Raw genomic sequence first — 17,458 nt, 5'->3', positions numbered from 1 at the left:
TGGGCATAGCGGACCGAGGGGTTAAGTGAGACAAAAATCCCCAAGTATTTAAATCCAACAGTGTTGATTTGTATTTGGCAGTTTCGGGGAGGGACGGGAGGGTCCCCCTTCAATAAAAATAGTAAGGATTTCCCCCAATTGATGGAAAGTCCTGAGAATCTGCCAAAGATTGTAAGTATGTCTAAAACTACTGTAAGAGATTTTTTGGAGGAGGCCATATAGAGCAATATGTTGTTCGCCTACAAAGATATGCGGTCCTCCCATCCGGGGGACCACCGCAGCCCTCTTATCATTGGATCCCAACGTATCCAAACAGCAAGGGGTTCCAAGGCCAGGGAAAAAAGGAGGGGGGATAGTGGGCAACCCTGACGAGTTCCCCGATTAAGTGAAAATGTTGCTGACACTCTGTTATTCACCACCACTTGTGCCAGCGGCGCCGAGTATAGAAGACGCACCCATCGGATGAACTCTGGACCTAATCCAAACTTAGCCAAAACTGCTCATAAATAGGGCCATTCAATAGTTTCAAAGGCCATGGTTGCGTCTATTGACACAATCACAGCTGGTTCTCCAAGGGTGTGGGCTCTATCTATCACCCCATGGACTCTGCGTAGGTTTAGGGCTGCATTTCTATGGGGCATAAAGCCGGATTGATCGGGATGTACTAAATCACTGATCACTTTCACCAAGCGGTTAGCTAGTAGTTTGGCCAAAATTTTGGGTTCGGCGTTCAGAAGAGAGATGGGCCTGTACTTAGCACAGTCTGTTTTGACCTTTTCCTCCTTGTGGATGGTGACAATAGTGGCTATTCTTTGCTCCAGGGGCAGTATTCCTGCTTCCCTAGATTCTTCGAACATAGGTTTCAAATAGGGGGCAAGTTTATCTGGCCTAAGTTTGTAAAGCTCAATGGGGAGTCCGTTTGGGCCCAGGGCTTTCCCTGAATTTAGTGAACGGATTGCTTGCGCAATATCATCAGTTGTAAGAGGGCTATCCATATATTCTCGGTCATTAAGGGAGAGACAGGGGAGTTTAATGTCACAAAGTAATTCCTGCGAGTCCGCCTCTGTGTGGGAGGTTACTGTCGTATAGACAGTTTGAAAATGGCCAGCAAACCTTTCTACTATTTCCTGTGGCTCAGTGATTGGGATGTCTCCCTCCATTCTAAGCTCTGGAACCAGCCGGCTCGCCCATTCCCTTCTGTCCAACCGTGCTATGAGCTTCCCAGCCTTACCTCCCAGATCGTAGAGTACACCCTGTTGCTCCCTGCTTAGGGCCTTGGTCCTATCTGAGACCAGTGCATTATAGTCGTGCTGTTTCAGGCTTAGCAGATGGAGCTCCTCCAGCGTTACCCCAGATTCCAAGTCACCCTCCAGTCTATAAATATCAGCCTCAAGCTCTAGGACTTCTTTTTGCTTGTCTCTCCTGGAGCCAGATATCAACAACAAAGCTTGTCCCCTAATTAGAGCTTAAACGCCTCCCACAAGGACTGAGAGGAGGACACTGACCCTACATTTTCAGAGAAATATTCGTCTATGGCCTTAATAAGGTCTTTACGGATCTTAGGATTATGAAGGTACCAAGGGTTAATTTGGGCCAACCTTCCCGCCGAACCCCAGCCTACAAGCAGGTGACCCAAATGGGCGAGTGATCAGAAATACCTCTGGCTAAGTGTTTAATTTCGTTTATGTAGGTGGCTTGTGCAGCTGCTACCAGACAATAGTCTAATTGGGAGAGACTATGGTGAGCCCCAGAGTGAAAGGTATGCTGTATATGCTCTGGGTGGTATAGCCTCCAGCCATCGACCAGTCCCATCGCCTCTAAGAAATCTGGCATCCAACAGTCCCACCTCCCGGGGGGATATATATCTAGCGTACCGGAGACCACTGCATTAAAGTCACCCCCTAGAACTAAGTGCCCATCTGGAATGGTGAGCAGGACCGCACCCAAGTCAGCGAACGTTGTGCCCTGCAGTCCTAAGGGAACATAGATGGACATAAAAGTAATGAACCGGCCCTCCCACATACCAGAGATACCAACATATCTGCCTCGATCATCCATCCATGTGGAACTCACTGCCAGTGGGAATGTGTTTCTCATCATGATACCCACACCCCTGGAGCCCGAGTTGAATCCAGAGTGTTCAACCATCTTATACCCCCCCCTGTGTATCGCCCCACGTAGGTTCCCAGCCAGATGCGTCTCCTGAAGCAGAACTACATCCAGTGCGTGCCTCTTAATGTATTGGAGAACCACACTTCGTTTAATTTTGTCCCCTAACCCGTTAACATTCCAGCTCAGAATTTTAAAATTGTATCCCCCATCACCCTTGGCATGCACATAGGAAGGCCAGAAATCCTCCGCATTTACTTCTCCAGTAACTCCTTTGTGGACGTACCCATATACTGCACCGATGCAAAAATTATGACACAAAACAAACAAACAAAATACCCCAACCCAACAACCCCCCACCCCGCTGCCCTGCACTCTGGGCTTAAAACTGCCCATCGAAAACTTGCAGAGTGCCTGTCACCCTTGAAGGAGTTCAAAGGAAGAAAACAGGGGGGAAGATAGTGCGCTCCGTGTCCATGCCCCTAACCATGTCTATTTTGCACTCCTATTGGGCAAGTAACTTAAGGCCATATGAAACTACTTTGATAGAATTTTTGAAACGTAATCTATTACGTAATTCTATTAAGAAAAATTTAGCCTGAGATATCCAAATAAGAGCATTGCCACCTTTTCAATTGACTTAATGTAGAACCTTTAACGTGCTTAAACTACTAATATATTTCTGTTTTTCATCCATGCAAGCAAGTAAATGCCTTACCTAAATTTCCAAGAATCGTCCTCATCGATAACGCATTTATCAATAAATTTAATATTGTTGCTCCTGCAACAAGTAGAAGCAACTAGAAAGAAAACACACGATTTATTATTGAAAATTACTTTCAACAACTTTTGTAACTGTACTTTTCGCACAAAGAGTTTATCTGTGTACTTTAAATGTGCTAATAAAATTAATGTGAATTCAAAAACATCAACAAGCATGAGCACAAAAGGTAATAAGCACTCAAAATCTAATAGAACCGTGGTACAAAAGACAAATCTACTTCAATTTAGAAGTTGTGTTGTGACACAAGTATGTCACTTACCATACTATACAACAGCAAACCTGTACCACACTAAATCATCAGCAATGTGAAAATGCAACAACTGTGTCTGTTCGAGTGTCTTGTTCCTCGACTGGTGTGCTTATAAGAGACGACTGCAGTGAAGTGGATTGCACAGGAATCCTTGATCTTAGGTTCCTGCGATAAAAAAACACCCACAATGTATCACAAACATAATAAAAAAAATAAAAAAGAAGAAAAATGGAGGAAGCTCGACCCAGTACTGCAGGGCCAACAACCCCCCAAACAGCCAGGAGGACCAGCCAGAGACCCAGGAGAAGGACATGGGGAAGAGGAAAACCAGGTTCAGCCTGCACGAAAACCAGGTCCTGATTGCAGAGGTGACAGTGAAACAACTACAGCTCTTTGTCAGCTCCACTGTGTCATTGGGAACAAAAAATGCAATATGATTGTCCTTTGCAGCCAAGGTGAATGCTATTAGAGAGGTGAGGAGGACAGTGAATGACTGCAAGAAGCGTTGGCATGAAGCTAACTGCAAGAACAAGGAGAAACTGGTGGCCAATCGCAAGGCAGCTCTGCAGAGCGGAGGTGGGAATCCAGCTCCACAGGAGGAGCTGGATGCGTTGGAGGAACAGGTTTCCGCAGTCATTTGCAAAGAGTTGGTGGTTGCAGTTTAGGGACAGGATACTTCTCAACATGATCAGCAACATTAGCAACAGGGTGAGTAACAAGGGAGTGGGGTGACGGGGCTGGATGGGCCCAATTTCACTAATGCACAATTCAATATCTCACAGTGCACACCCACAATGACTGCAGATTTTGTCCCAGATACTTCTGTCCCTGGGGGTAAAAACACATATCTCCCTAGTCAACAAATGCATTGCAAGACACATATTGGTGGGGTAACAGACTTGGAAATCAGCACAGCAAACTGAATCAAAATATAGCCAAAGATTAATGTCAGACTACAACCTAAGGGCAACATGAAAGAGCAAAGGGGCACATTGCCTTGAGATGCTGCATGGTGCCAACACAGAAGGCTGCATGGTCACTATGTTGTGACTATGCATGTGTTTATGGTATGCAGACTCAATACATGCTTTCCCACTTGGTGTACACAGGGCTGCATCTCATGAACAAGAGAACTGGCACATGGCCTGTAGCTGCAGCATGGTGCCAAAATGGCCCCCGAGCCCCAACACCACACATATACAAATTGTCCGCACAGTGCTGCATCTCTTTGACGATAATATGAGGATTCACTGTGAACGCGACTGTTTATGTGCATAAGTGAGCATGCCACCACCAATGTCAGTACACATGCACCATTGTGCAAGGGTGTCTGAGTTGAATAGAAGTTTGTACATGTGCACAAAGGAGGACCTTACAGCACATACACATTCTTGCACACAACTTAGACACACATGCGTAATGGTGCATGTGTGCTGACATTGGTGGTGGCATGCTCACTTATGCACATGAATGGTCGCGTTCACAGTGCATCCTCATATTGTTGACCTAATTTAACTACACTGTGTGGCCGATACTAAGTTGCCGGCCACGTGGACTCCAAAGTAGCAGACACCCTCCTCTCGCTACAATTCAAGAAGTTCAAACAGAAAGACTCATCACGCTCGAAGAGCCTCCAGTACGGAATGAAGGACTATGCAACAATGCTATGGAACTCGTTCCCCTTGAACCTGAAGTTCAACTTCAAAATCAAACTCAACAAAATGACGAATTGCTATAAGACCAAATACAGATTTCTACGTCAACCTGCCTTGACAAGAGCGAAATACGATTTCAACAGATCCTGATGAAATTCCAACAGTTGATCGACCTGCTTCTGGCTACTTCATAAACTTTCAAATGTTTTCTTTGGATCCAAGTGAACCAGAAATGACGCCAGCCCAAAAATCACGCAAGCAGCAAGCTAACGACTTTCTGAACTTTCTTAAAAAGACTTACCTGGTATCACCGTGGGTAGAACTATGGATAAGTACTGGGGTGATTTTCTTTCTTTTCTGGCTAGGCTTAGTGATAGTTTTTAATATGCTTAATAATGGACAATACATTCGGCAAAGCTCTGCAGATGAGCTTTGAGCATACCTACATCTAGTTAGGCTAATAGTACGTTACAAGTTAAATATGTCATCAAGTCGGAAGAGGAGTGGGTCTTATATTCCATATAGGTGCCTTATATAGGTGCAAATAACATCACAACCGTTCACCTATATTCTCCCCTACATTACATACATAATGGTACTTAGGCACTGATCTTTTACCTAGATACAACACTGCTTTTAGAACGCAGGTTTTTCCTTAGTTCGAATCTCATACATTATGCATGAGGTTTCTTGGAAGCACAGCAGGACTAACAGCAGGACTGACATCTCCTGTAAAATATCTCTGTATAAAGTTCGGGGCCGACGTCATCCTTTAGGTCAATACAGTAACACAGCAAGGTAGGACCCCTGGGAAGACCTATGGGTATATATACATCATGTCTTTCTTAGAGAGACAGAGGAGACTGTGACTTCCTGGCTGACACACTGACCAGATGCTGAGGTTCATGCATGCAGACGCTCCAGCTATCAGAGGTCTAACATCCCTCGCGGGGTGTCCAACTCGAGACCAGAACAGGGTCCTACATTCTCTTTTTCTCAGGTAATGGGGTAGACTAGATCCTAGAGGGATTCTTGGCATAACACCTACACGTACCTAGCTAGGTACGTTTAGGTACATCTTGTTAGGGAGACATCATAGGAGTATGCACTTATTATCATGTATATTTATGATTACTGAAAAATGGTAGAACTGTACCATCCCATTACTTTCGTAGTACTGATAATCATATATCTCTGCTACTGTCTGATGGTTGTTGCAGCTCATTTATTCTACACAAAATAACAACTGATCAATAAATTCCTATTGAAACGACCAGCCTGTTTATTCTGTGTAACTCTGAGACCAACTAAGTAAGCACGAGTGACTGAGCGAAAGGTAGTATATTGTTTCCACGATCCTGGGGGATCAGGGTTGTCATGTTCCGAGGTTGCCAGAAACTGTTCTCTTCCCAATAAGAGGAGATTCTTGTGGCACTGTGAGCTAGCTGATACAGATAGGCTAACGTATCCAGTGGGGGTCTGCCACCAATCCCAAAGTTTATGTTAACCAAAACGCACAGATCCTGTATAGGTAATTTAGGAACTACACAAGAGCTATACCATACCTGCAGTTCAACATGCAACCATTAGAATGTCAGCAGTCCCTATGAATTAACTAAATAAACAAGTATCTACACAACTTAAGCATACCTTCCTGCCCATATCATGTGGCACATCACATCAACTCAAATCAAAACAGTGGGATAGTCCCAATCATGGCACAACAACAATCCTGTTGCATTGACAATAGCAAGGTGTGGCACCAACCAATACACCCCTCCAAAAGGGGTGTACTGAGTAGTGGTGACTCTTCCACAATGCAGTGCACAGACACATGAATCTGATCTAATCAACCTAGACAACAATGTTGTACAAACTGAATCACTGTCAGTACTGAACAGAGGACACAACAAGTGCTGCATGTGTGTAGAAATTGATCACTCAAATGTGGCATCCCTCTAAACTGTGAGACGATAATGTACAACTATAACGTCACATCCATGATGATGTACAATGAATAACTATCCGGCATGTAATAGGCATCTCCTCCTATCCATTCTGAATGGACATTGTCATGCTGTCTGCTAGTACAAATATCCAATGCATTTTCATACTTGAAACACATATACAACTGTATCTCCCCTTTACATTGCAGAGGGAGAAACATCAGCTCCTGAACAACAGCCTGTCCCACTCTTCAATGATGAAGATGAATAGCTTCCAAACATGTATGTATGTATGTATGTATGTATGTGTGTTCTTATATAGCGCTCGACTTACCCTTGGGCGTCTCGGCGCTTGCATTGGGAACCCGTCCTGGCTTTTTCCCCTGTGAGATAACCCGTACTGGGCATCCACAAGGTGAAAGCCAGGCATCCCGCCGCGGGGGTGGGGGGGCGCAGTGGAGATTAAGCAAGCTATTGCCCAGAGTTGCAGAGTGTGAACCCATGATTCGAGTAGGCACCGAAGATAGAATTATCGAGTCCGTGGACACTTGGGCTCAGACCCTCAAACATCAACCAGGACATCCTCCAACATCTGCTAGACTCAATCAGCACCCCATCTCTGAAAGCAGTGCCATCCAGCAGCGTTGTGGAAACTCCACCACATGCATAGAATACCCAGCAGCAAGCACCGACCACCACATCTGTCTCCCACGACCTTGAGGACCCACTCTGGCCTTCCAATGTCGTCCGGTAGAGGTCCAGCAGGAGATGGCTGATCTGGTGCGGGTGGGGTTTGACAGCCTGGCGGTCAAATTAGATGGGCTACATTGGTGTCTCAGTCCCATTCTGGACCACCTACTGACCATCACAGACCCCCACAGTCCGCTCCATGCTCTCCAGCATTCCATGGCTGACATCGCTGGAGTCTTGACTCAAAGACAAGAACAGCTGTCCAGTCAGAGTGACTCCAGCGATGTCAGCAAGGAGTTGCGTCACACGCGTATGATTATGGAGAACATGGAGCGGATGCAAGCCTCACAAATGGCTGCCATGGCTGCACACCACAGAGTCGTTGCTGGAGTCTTCCATGCCCTGCAGCTGCTCATCACTGCAGTGCTGCCTCAAGGTCTAGCCCAGATAAATGCTGGTGCTGCATCATCATCCACATCTCTGCCCCCTGATGTGTCAGTGCCTCACAGTGCCGCAGTCAATCGACCACCACACACACAGGAGGCACATGACACATCAAAGGATGAAGATGTGGATGAATCAGCTTTATTGCAAAGAAGATAGCGGTAGCACTTATATATGGCAAATGGACTGTTTCTCCTTGGAACTGTGCTCAGCATCATGCCCCGTAACATCAGCTTACACTTACACTGTCCCCCGATTCACTCTGGACTTCGATATGGACTGCCATATTGTGTGTTGTTCCCAATGACACTGCAATCAGCCTGCTGACTTAACTCTGCCTCTTCCTTTGGGCATGTTACCCCCAAATGTCTCTGTCTGGCCCTCCACTAGGCATCTATGGAATGTGGGGGTTGTTTGGCCAAATACTGGGCCAGTCTTCAACAAAGTCTATGCACATCTATATAAAACATTTAAATCACCCAGATGTTTGTTGCCTATGACCATAGAAGTATAAAAGTTATACTAAATGTTGGCCCCCTGAATCCATCAAAACATACAGCGAGGGACATAGGCTTAATGGTCATGTCTAACTGTGTCCCAGATAGACAGTGAAATGACCAGGTATATGTGAACTAGCAGTGCCCACATTAGTCAGATACAACATTCCAGCAAGATTCAAACATTGCCCTACGTACATTATGGGAATAGGCATGTGCAGGGAAATATCTCCAAGTAGTTGCATGCCACAAGTAGTGTCTCCAATTAGCATTGGTAATAAGTCTCACTTGGCAGATCTACTCACACTCTACGGGGTGTACAAAGCTTGTTGTGATGGGGGTCATAGCATTTCACATTCCAAGATAGAGCACACCATATTCACAGAGGAAGATTTGTTAAGGCACATATGTACTAACCACCAATCGAACCACAATGTTGTTTTCCGTGAAGTTGTGTTGGCAATAGGGACTTAGTCTAAACTGTAAGTCCTCAGACAGCCCCTTCCCATGGCTTGACAATGCCTTTGAAATAGAGAACCCTCTCATGATGGCCTCACTGTGAAAGGAGAGGGTAATGTGGCTGGGGATGTGTAGTGCACTGCTATTAGCATACACAGCCTGTACCACCATTTCAAGGGGTGGCATCACTATGAGCCAATGACAAATGTAACTGCTGGGAAAAGTGTGTATGACACTGGCAATACAGGGAGCAATGCTACATTTCCCCTCCTGTTTGCATCAAAAATGTGTTCTGCCATATGTCGTGTACATGTGCTACTCAAAATTAAAACATCGTGCGTGGGCAGGAGGGTGACACTCCATGCACAGGCACATCCAATTTCAATAATGCTGACACACCTGCACTGAGCAGCAAGTGTACCTATGTGTGTGCAGTGTAGATGGACTCTGCGCCAGGCTCAAGTAAAATGCAGGGTGTGGACGTTATTCTGTGGAGCACGGTTAAGACATCCATCATCATGACGGACAAGAGTCGCAATGTCAATGTCTGGACCAGGCCATGTTCCAACATTGTGCTGCAAATGGGAAAAAAAGTGCTGTCCAACTCTGTGAGTCACACATAAGATGTCAACTTCACAGAAGAGTGTCCCTAGCCTAGGCCATAACTTCTACTTCCCAACCTCTAAACCATGCAAGTCCACTATGCTCAAAGGAAAAGGATCATGACACTATCCGTCCAGATAAGTAACATGCAATGACCACCCATACAAAATCAAATGATTGTTCCTAGGTTGAATAAGTCCTATACACAGTAAAATACAACACTCCACCTAATCACTACAGACATAAGTGCAACCAGAATTCAAAAACTGTAAACATTTATTATCAAGTTATAAAATGAAATTCCCTATACTAGGACTAAATACTCCAACAACTAACCTAATCATAACTAACTGGAACAAAGTGAATGCTAAAATAAATTATCTAATGTAACTCATACTAAACACGCAACAACATATCTAAGACATCAACCCTCCTCCCACCCTAAAAGCACATCAGAAGACAGGACAAATACATCCTAGCTATTTTTTATGAGAACAAAGACATCAACCCCCACCCAAAGGAAAAGGAAACTTATCCCCAAAAACGACAAGAGAATAAATAACTAAAACTATGCTAAAATCTAACACTACCTATACCTACACTACAACTACACTACCTAACACTTAAAAAACTAACCTTTCACTAACTCTTTAGACTAAATAACATTGGGGGAACATTGAAAAGGGGGATGGGGCTCCAGTGTACTGGTCAATATAGGAGACCCAGGGTAGCCTTAATGTCCTGCAGGTGGGTGGTATGCTCCACCATTTCTCTTTCAACTTGTGCCAGTCTGATGTTAATGACCATGATTGTGCAACAGAGCCGCCTGGTAAATGGCACTACCAGATCAGAACTTGAAGTTTGCACTGTATCTTGTCCGTGAGGCTGTGAGGGGCCAACTGATTGTGTGCCAGATCCTGAGTCTGCAGCTTGTCTGTGTGTTGTTCCTGGGGGATGTGCAGATCCATGTCCATGTCTGGACCCACACCTGTCGCCAGAAGTGCCCGATATGGGATGTGTGTCACTCTGCCTTCGTCGGAGGGACACTTCGGGCAATGACTTCCACCTCCCACATGCACGGTCAGCTACATACCTCCTTGACATCTTGCGGTATCCCTTGGCCATCTTGCAGATATGGTGATACCGGTCCTTCCTGACCCTGAATGCATGGGCCTCCTCTGGCGACAGATGGTCTGTCAAATAGGAGCAATGTCAAAATGTGAGTTCTGAGGACTATATCAATGTTCTACAGTAAACTCAGTAACACAAGGTCAATGAAACCTGGAAGCCTGCACTCTAACGAAAGATTGTGAAGTCAGAAAGTGACATGGACAATGCAATGTACAATCAAGTATCATTTACAACATGCTGGCGACACTGACATTACAGTGCATGGCATGTGACAGTCAGGGGCATATGTACAAGACCCTATCACCACCATCACGTCACTATCAGTGACGGTATCATGGAGTTAGGGGCTGCTCCTTATGTACAAGGCAGCCTTTTGCCACTAAACATGGACCAACACTGCCTTGTACATAAGGCATCCTTTCATGCAATAGTCAGTGTGAAAGGGGCCTGCAGTGGGTGTTGCATGGGACATTCCACCGCAACATCCATTGTATCTGACAATGCCCCCAATGTATCATGGAGGCAGCTACAAAAATAAGACCCCAAAATTCCTGGATCTCAAGTTGGCGAGACAAAGGATGAACTATGCATATAACCTAGTTCTCATATTTCCATGTGTGTTGCCTTCTGCAGCACACATGGAAAAAGCAAAATGCCACTGTTTGTATATGTACCGGAAGGTGTCCCTTAATGCACATGGACAATCCTGGAAAAGCCCTATTCTTACTTTCAATAGTGCTGCATCAAGCATCACACACGGCAAAGCAACATTAGGTGGCTTAACACAGACTTGTACATGAGACACAGCCCATCTTGCCACCACAAGTTCACAATAGGTGACATAGTGGAGGAGATTGGGACAAACATTGTTTGATCCAAGATTTTTACTATGCTCAAAATTTCTAAGCGCAGTGCTGTACACCGCAATCTGTTACCACGCATTCCCCAAACTAACGCCCCCCTGGAGTTAGAATAGTGAGTGTGTTTCATTGGGGAATGCGTCGTAACGAATAGCGTAGTAAAGCCCTGGGTTGCAAAAGGTATTGCTGTGTAAAAAAAGTGAATGAAAAGCGTGCATGGTCAATGCATGGGAGTAACATCACATATTGGGCTAGAGGGGCTTGTACATTTGCCTATGATTCGAAAAAGGGTGACCCCAAGGAGACATCTTGACAACACTGTTGGAGTGCCAAAACATGCCAAATACTGACAAAAGGACCATCTTTGCTAGGTGTTGGGGGAACGTAACATTGGTTGACTTGGATTTCAGCTACGCCCTGGAAATGTTTACAAGATGGCATGCACCAAGAGCTGGGTGACGCCCCCACACCAGTACCCGTCGTGAAAAGCCTGGGCATAAAGATCGACTCCGAGCTTTCTATGGCCAACCAAGTCACTGCAGTGGTTGGAACTTGTATAGGGCTCATGAGACAGCTGCAGAAACTTGTCCCCTTCTCTCAACTGCCTCACGACAGATGATTGTGTCAGCCACAATTGTCTCCAGACTAGACTACAAGAATGCCTTATACATCGGCCTCTCCCAGAAACTCATCAATAAGCTGCAGGTGGTACTGAACGATGCAGAGAGCAAAATTTAAGGGTCTCTGCATTGCCCATAAAGCAATTTATGGCCAAGCCCCAGCCTATGTTAATGATAGCCTCAAGAACTATGTTCCGGCCCGTACTCTGCGATCATTCGTTGCCTGCCGCCTAGCCCCCCCCCCGCCCGTTGCAATACCGTATATAAAGGGGGCAGAGCGTTCTCTGTCCAACTCCCACAACTCTGGAACCAGCAGCCTGATTACCTTAGCAAGGAACCTGCACTCCTTCCCTTCAGGAAACAGCTCAAAACGGTCCTGTTCAGGGAGACTTTGGACACTGTTTAATCTCCCTCCCTGCGATGCTGCTATGTTACCACCAATGCCTTTTGGCCACTTTCTCTAAAGCGCTAAGAGACCTGTCGGTGATTATGCGCTATACAAAAATCAATTAACATAACATAACCATACATACAATAGTACTGTGCAGACTTGTGTCTGATCCCACACAGCCGCCTGAAAACTACTAACCCCTTGTGCATGATCAGGCCCACTTACACAGTCATCTCAGTCAAGGATGTACACGCGTTCCATGTCTGGTCAAACTCATCACCAACACCAATCACATGTCTCCTCTATTGTCTGTACGTTCGGGACTCCCCATGCATGTTCTGTACTGACAGAACACATAGATATTCCTAGCATGGGTATCACTGACTGGGGATGTGCAAAGTTACATCCGAAAGACATATGCATTGGTCCATCTCCACTTGATACATACCCATACTCCATACTACTACGTACATCATCTGAGCCAGACATTCATCACATCTCACATTTACAATATTTGATGGGTGAACTCACCAGTGGCGTGTGGGTCCCTGAAGGCCTCAAAATCCCCCTGTGTGATGAATGGCCTCCCAGCTGTGAGACATAAAACGAAGCGTGTGTTGGTGTGTCTAGTTTACATGCCATTCCCACAAGACATGAAAATGCGGAATAAGGTCAAACATGACAGTCATGCTTGCACATTCACACATTTTGCATAGACAACTTTTGTGACACATTCCCAAGGCCCGTTTTCTCCCAACAACATTATGGGTGACATCTAAAAGGAAGTGGTGTAGAAAGGCGTTAGCCCTCGTGGCTTTACGCCTCTCTTCACCACTTCTGAAATGCATGGCTGCATCATATTTAAAAGGATATGTTGCAGCCCTGCTTTTCCCCCTGCAATGCTGGTAAGTTTAGCAAGTTAGCGCAAACGCAGGCACTCTTGCAGCATAGTTCAAGGGTGTCTGTGTGCAGGGGATGAATGTTCATGTGTATGAATGTGTCCCTTACAGCACATTAACAATCCTAAAAAGCCATCCTGTCATTGTCATGTGCTGCTTCATGCAGCACACATGAAACTCACAATGATTTATTTTATGTCTAAGATACTTTATGTACAGTAAGGTCACCCTTTCTGTATGTTAACAGTCTTTGCCCCGCACACAGACACCCTTGCACTATGCCGCAAGTGTGCCAGTTATGGCACCACACTGGAAACATTTGTGCAAGCACAGGTGGAAAAACAAGCCTGCACCATATGCTTGTGAACATGGTGCAGCATCGCTATCCAGAACATGAAAAGTTAGGCCTGAAGGCATGAGGTGGAACGCCTCACTCTGCAACATACTTGTACATATACCTCATAGTGTTACTGAGAGTATTTACAGATTTCTTTACAAAATTGTACATTGAACTATTTAGAGGTTTGACTTACCACCTTTTTGGCCAATGAGGACTCCCAGATGGTCCAACATATCACCCTCACAGCCAATGCAATCCTGCCATCCACGTTTCCAATGGTGGACAGTCCTGTCCACACCGCAGACGGCAGCATCTGGCCCCTCACATGCTCCCACCTTACCTTCCTCACATGCACCGCATTGCCCTGCAGGATCTGGCTCCCACTTGCAATCATCAAGGGCAGGTAGTGCTTTACTAGCCAAAGGAAGCCCCCCAATGACCCCTCCTACATCCTGCCCTCCCTACCCACACTCACCATCTCCCAGCACACACCTAAACCCACTCCTAAAAAAAAGTAAAACCCATAAATTTGCCACAACATCTATTAAGAATTTAAAATACCCCTTGGACAAACACCCCACAAAATTTTATACAAGAGACAAAAACACGTAAGGACAAGTACACTAGACTTCACAGGGACACTAGAGACAGTTAACAGGACACAACCACACTCTCAGATGATCCAAATACAGCAGCACACATCACCAAACAGCTCCAACACTCTCCACAGTCACAAGAAATGCGCTCAAAAGAGAAAGTGAAAGTACACAGTACTCCCCCAGGCAACAGGATGCATTCTGACACCACTTCCTGTGTGTTTGCGGGCCGTTTCTGAGTTTGTGAAAATATTCTGCACGCAAAACGGGTTTTGCGGTAAAAAAACATGTTGGCACATGTATTTAGTTATATTCTTATATCGTGGTTATGTTAAAAAAGTCACATTTGCGTTTATGCTACAAAAATCTTAATGCTAAGTGCAAGTTGTTACTCCGCTGAACAGTATGTGTTAAACTTAACGTCTCTGACCACAAAGCACACCCTAAAATTCATATATGACCCCAAAACACACCCTAAAATCCATATATGACCCCAAAAGAAGCCCTACAATCCATATATGACCCCAAACCACACTCTAAAATTCATATATGACCCCAAACCACACCCTAAAAATCAACTATGACCCCAAAACACATAATTAAAATGAAGTATGTACACAAAACACATAGCCACCAACACATCTTCTAATCACCATTAATAAACGCACAATGTTTGACTTTCACCTGTCAGATAGATGTACTTATGCAGAGTATGACCATGCACACAAGGTTTGGTGTTGTGATGTTTTATTGCATAAACTATGCTTATGAGCATTTTGCACAGAAAGGAAAAACAAGGGGATGTCATATTTTGACATGCTTATGTGAAGAAATTATTAATGATTCTGTCCCTTTGTGCTGTTCATGCAGCAGAAGCTGGGTTGTGTGCAGCAACAGCTCCGTCTTCTTGGTCATCTTCAGGATTTTGCGGGTCATCTGGCACTTCAATCCATGGCACATTGGTGTGGACACATGTGTTGTGCAACACACAACATGCCACGATGATCTTGCACACAAGTTCAGGGGTATACAGCAGTCTTTCGCCAGAGATGTCGAGGCAACAGAACCATGACATAAGCACACCAAATGTTCTCTCGACAATGGACCTGGTATGTCCAAGGGCAACATTGCACTGTCTCTGTGCCTGGATGTTTGTGGCTCTGAGGGGTTTCATCAGCCAGGTAGAGAGTGCATATCCTTGATCACCTGTGAGATATTATGGAGAGATGTGTCCATTAGTGTGTCTGCCGGCTGTGTTTTCTGCACTTCTATTTTGTGGTGTGTGAATTTGGCTATTTATGGATTTAGGGTTTGTCATGTGTAGCTACAGGCGACTGACCAGCATCAATGCAAATTTACATACCCAACCAGGTGTTAGTCCCTCCCACCAACCAGTTTTGAAGGCAGTGGCTGCGCCTTAGTGCCGTTGGCACAACAAATGTGTGCCAAAGGCAAGCCCGTCTGCGCAAGTCCGTTCACCAAACACGACCAGCACCAGGGAGTCTGGATCTCCCAACGTCATCCACTACAACTCATCCACCATCCTCACACTCAACCTCGGAAGGAAGAACAACTGCCAACAGCCCACACTGAACACAACCCACGCCCAGTTCTCCTACCACCACTGCCACAAGACCTTCGCCACAGCCGCCAACACCCCCAATGCCCTAAGATGCATCCTCCTCACCGTGCACTCACTGCACAGACACATCCTGGTAATCAGGAACTTTCGGGACACACTCTCACCCAACATCGCCTTCTTTACAGACACCTGGACCAAAACCTCCTCCGCCGCTGACAGTGCCATCACTATACCAGATGGATACAAAATCCAGAGTGATGTCCGCCACCACCACCAGCGAGGAGTCCTTGCCATGCCATGCCATAAATCCCTCTACCTTTCCACCTCCAGCGATACCTTACCTTCCACCAAACACCTGCACTTTCAGGTCCAGAGCTGCCACAACTCCACACTCTGCGGCACACTCGCCTACAGACACCCTGGAACACAGGTCCAGTTCGCCATCACCATCACCCACCTCATCGCACCCCATGCCATCGCCTACATGGACTGCATACTCATCAGGGACCTGAACTCCCACCTCTACAACACCAACGTGCACAACTCCACTACTCTCTGGGTAAAGCTGGGCAACATCGTACTGAAACAAGTCTTCACCACACCGACCCACAAGACAGACACACCCTCGTCCCCATATTAGCAGGAGGGAACAGCGGCCACTTCAGCCACACCCCACAAAAACCATGGCCCGACCAACACTGCGTGCACTTCCTGGGCAACAAACCCAAACCAGCCACACCAGTAGCACAGGCCCTTCGTGGGAACTGGAGCAGAGTCACTGAGGAGCAGCTGAAATCCTCCATCAACTGAAACACCCCACCGCTGCAGCCAACAGCAACCGAGCTGCCAGTGAATTCCACGGATGGTTCTCCAACTGCGCAGACGAAGTTGCACCTCTAAGCAACTCAGACAGACAGTGCCACCTAAAAGCTGCCTCATTCACCACCGACCTCCAAGAATTCAGACGCACCTGCTGATGCCTGGAGAAGAACTGGAGAAACAGCAAGACCCTGGAAAATATCATCAACTGCAAGAATGCCATGAAGATATACCACCAACGCTTCGGTATCACTAATAGTGAGTTCATCCACAACAGATTGCTCACCAGCTCCACCAACTCAATTTTACTCTTCAACATCATTCAGGAATTCAACAGGCCCCACAGAGGATCCACAGACAGTGCCATCCTCAACCCTTCTCAATCCAGATACCGCAACAACCACAGCACAGGGACCGCCCTACTTGCCGCCAATTACAACATGCGTATCTTCCTCAAACAGGACACACAGCAGTCCTGATTCTACTCGTCCGGTCATCAGCATTCCACACCTTCTCCCACCGCACACTAGCAGGCAGACTACGTGACACCGACATACATGGAACAGCCCTCGACTGGATCCGATCGTTACGCACCAGAAGTAGCCAAAGAATCAGACAGCCACGCTTCCACTGAAACACAACAAATGTCAACTGGGGAGTGCCCCAGGGATCATCGCTCAGCCCAACCTTCTTCTACTTCCACATGACCACCCTCATCACCATCGTACACCTGCACAGCCTCAGCTTAGTATCCTACGCCAACGAGACCCAGCTCATACTCTC

General features: G+C 46.1%; 1 protein-coding gene across 1 annotated transcript in view; it reads right to left on the bottom strand.

The window, feature by feature from the left end:
- The window catches only part of LOC146860813 (sperm-specific sodium:proton exchanger-like), a 4,738,575-nt gene that overhangs the window by 2,921,264 nt on the left and 1,799,853 nt on the right, over positions 1–17,458 (bottom strand). Inside the window, exon 7 of the mRNA XM_085646173.1 lies at positions 2,828–2,909. Coding sequence (XP_085502299.1) covers positions 2,828–2,909 — 82 coding nt within the window. The remainder of the gene's footprint in view (positions 1–2,827; positions 2,910–17,458) is intronic.

This window comes from Triturus cristatus, chromosome 3_1 (assembly GCF_964204655.1).
Source record: "Triturus cristatus chromosome 3_1, aTriCri1.1, whole genome shotgun sequence".
NCBI lineage: Eukaryota > Metazoa > Chordata > Amphibia > Caudata > Salamandridae > Triturus > Triturus cristatus.
The sequence above is the reverse complement of the archived record's forward strand: the minus strand, read 5'-3'. Positions and strand labels throughout refer to the sequence as shown.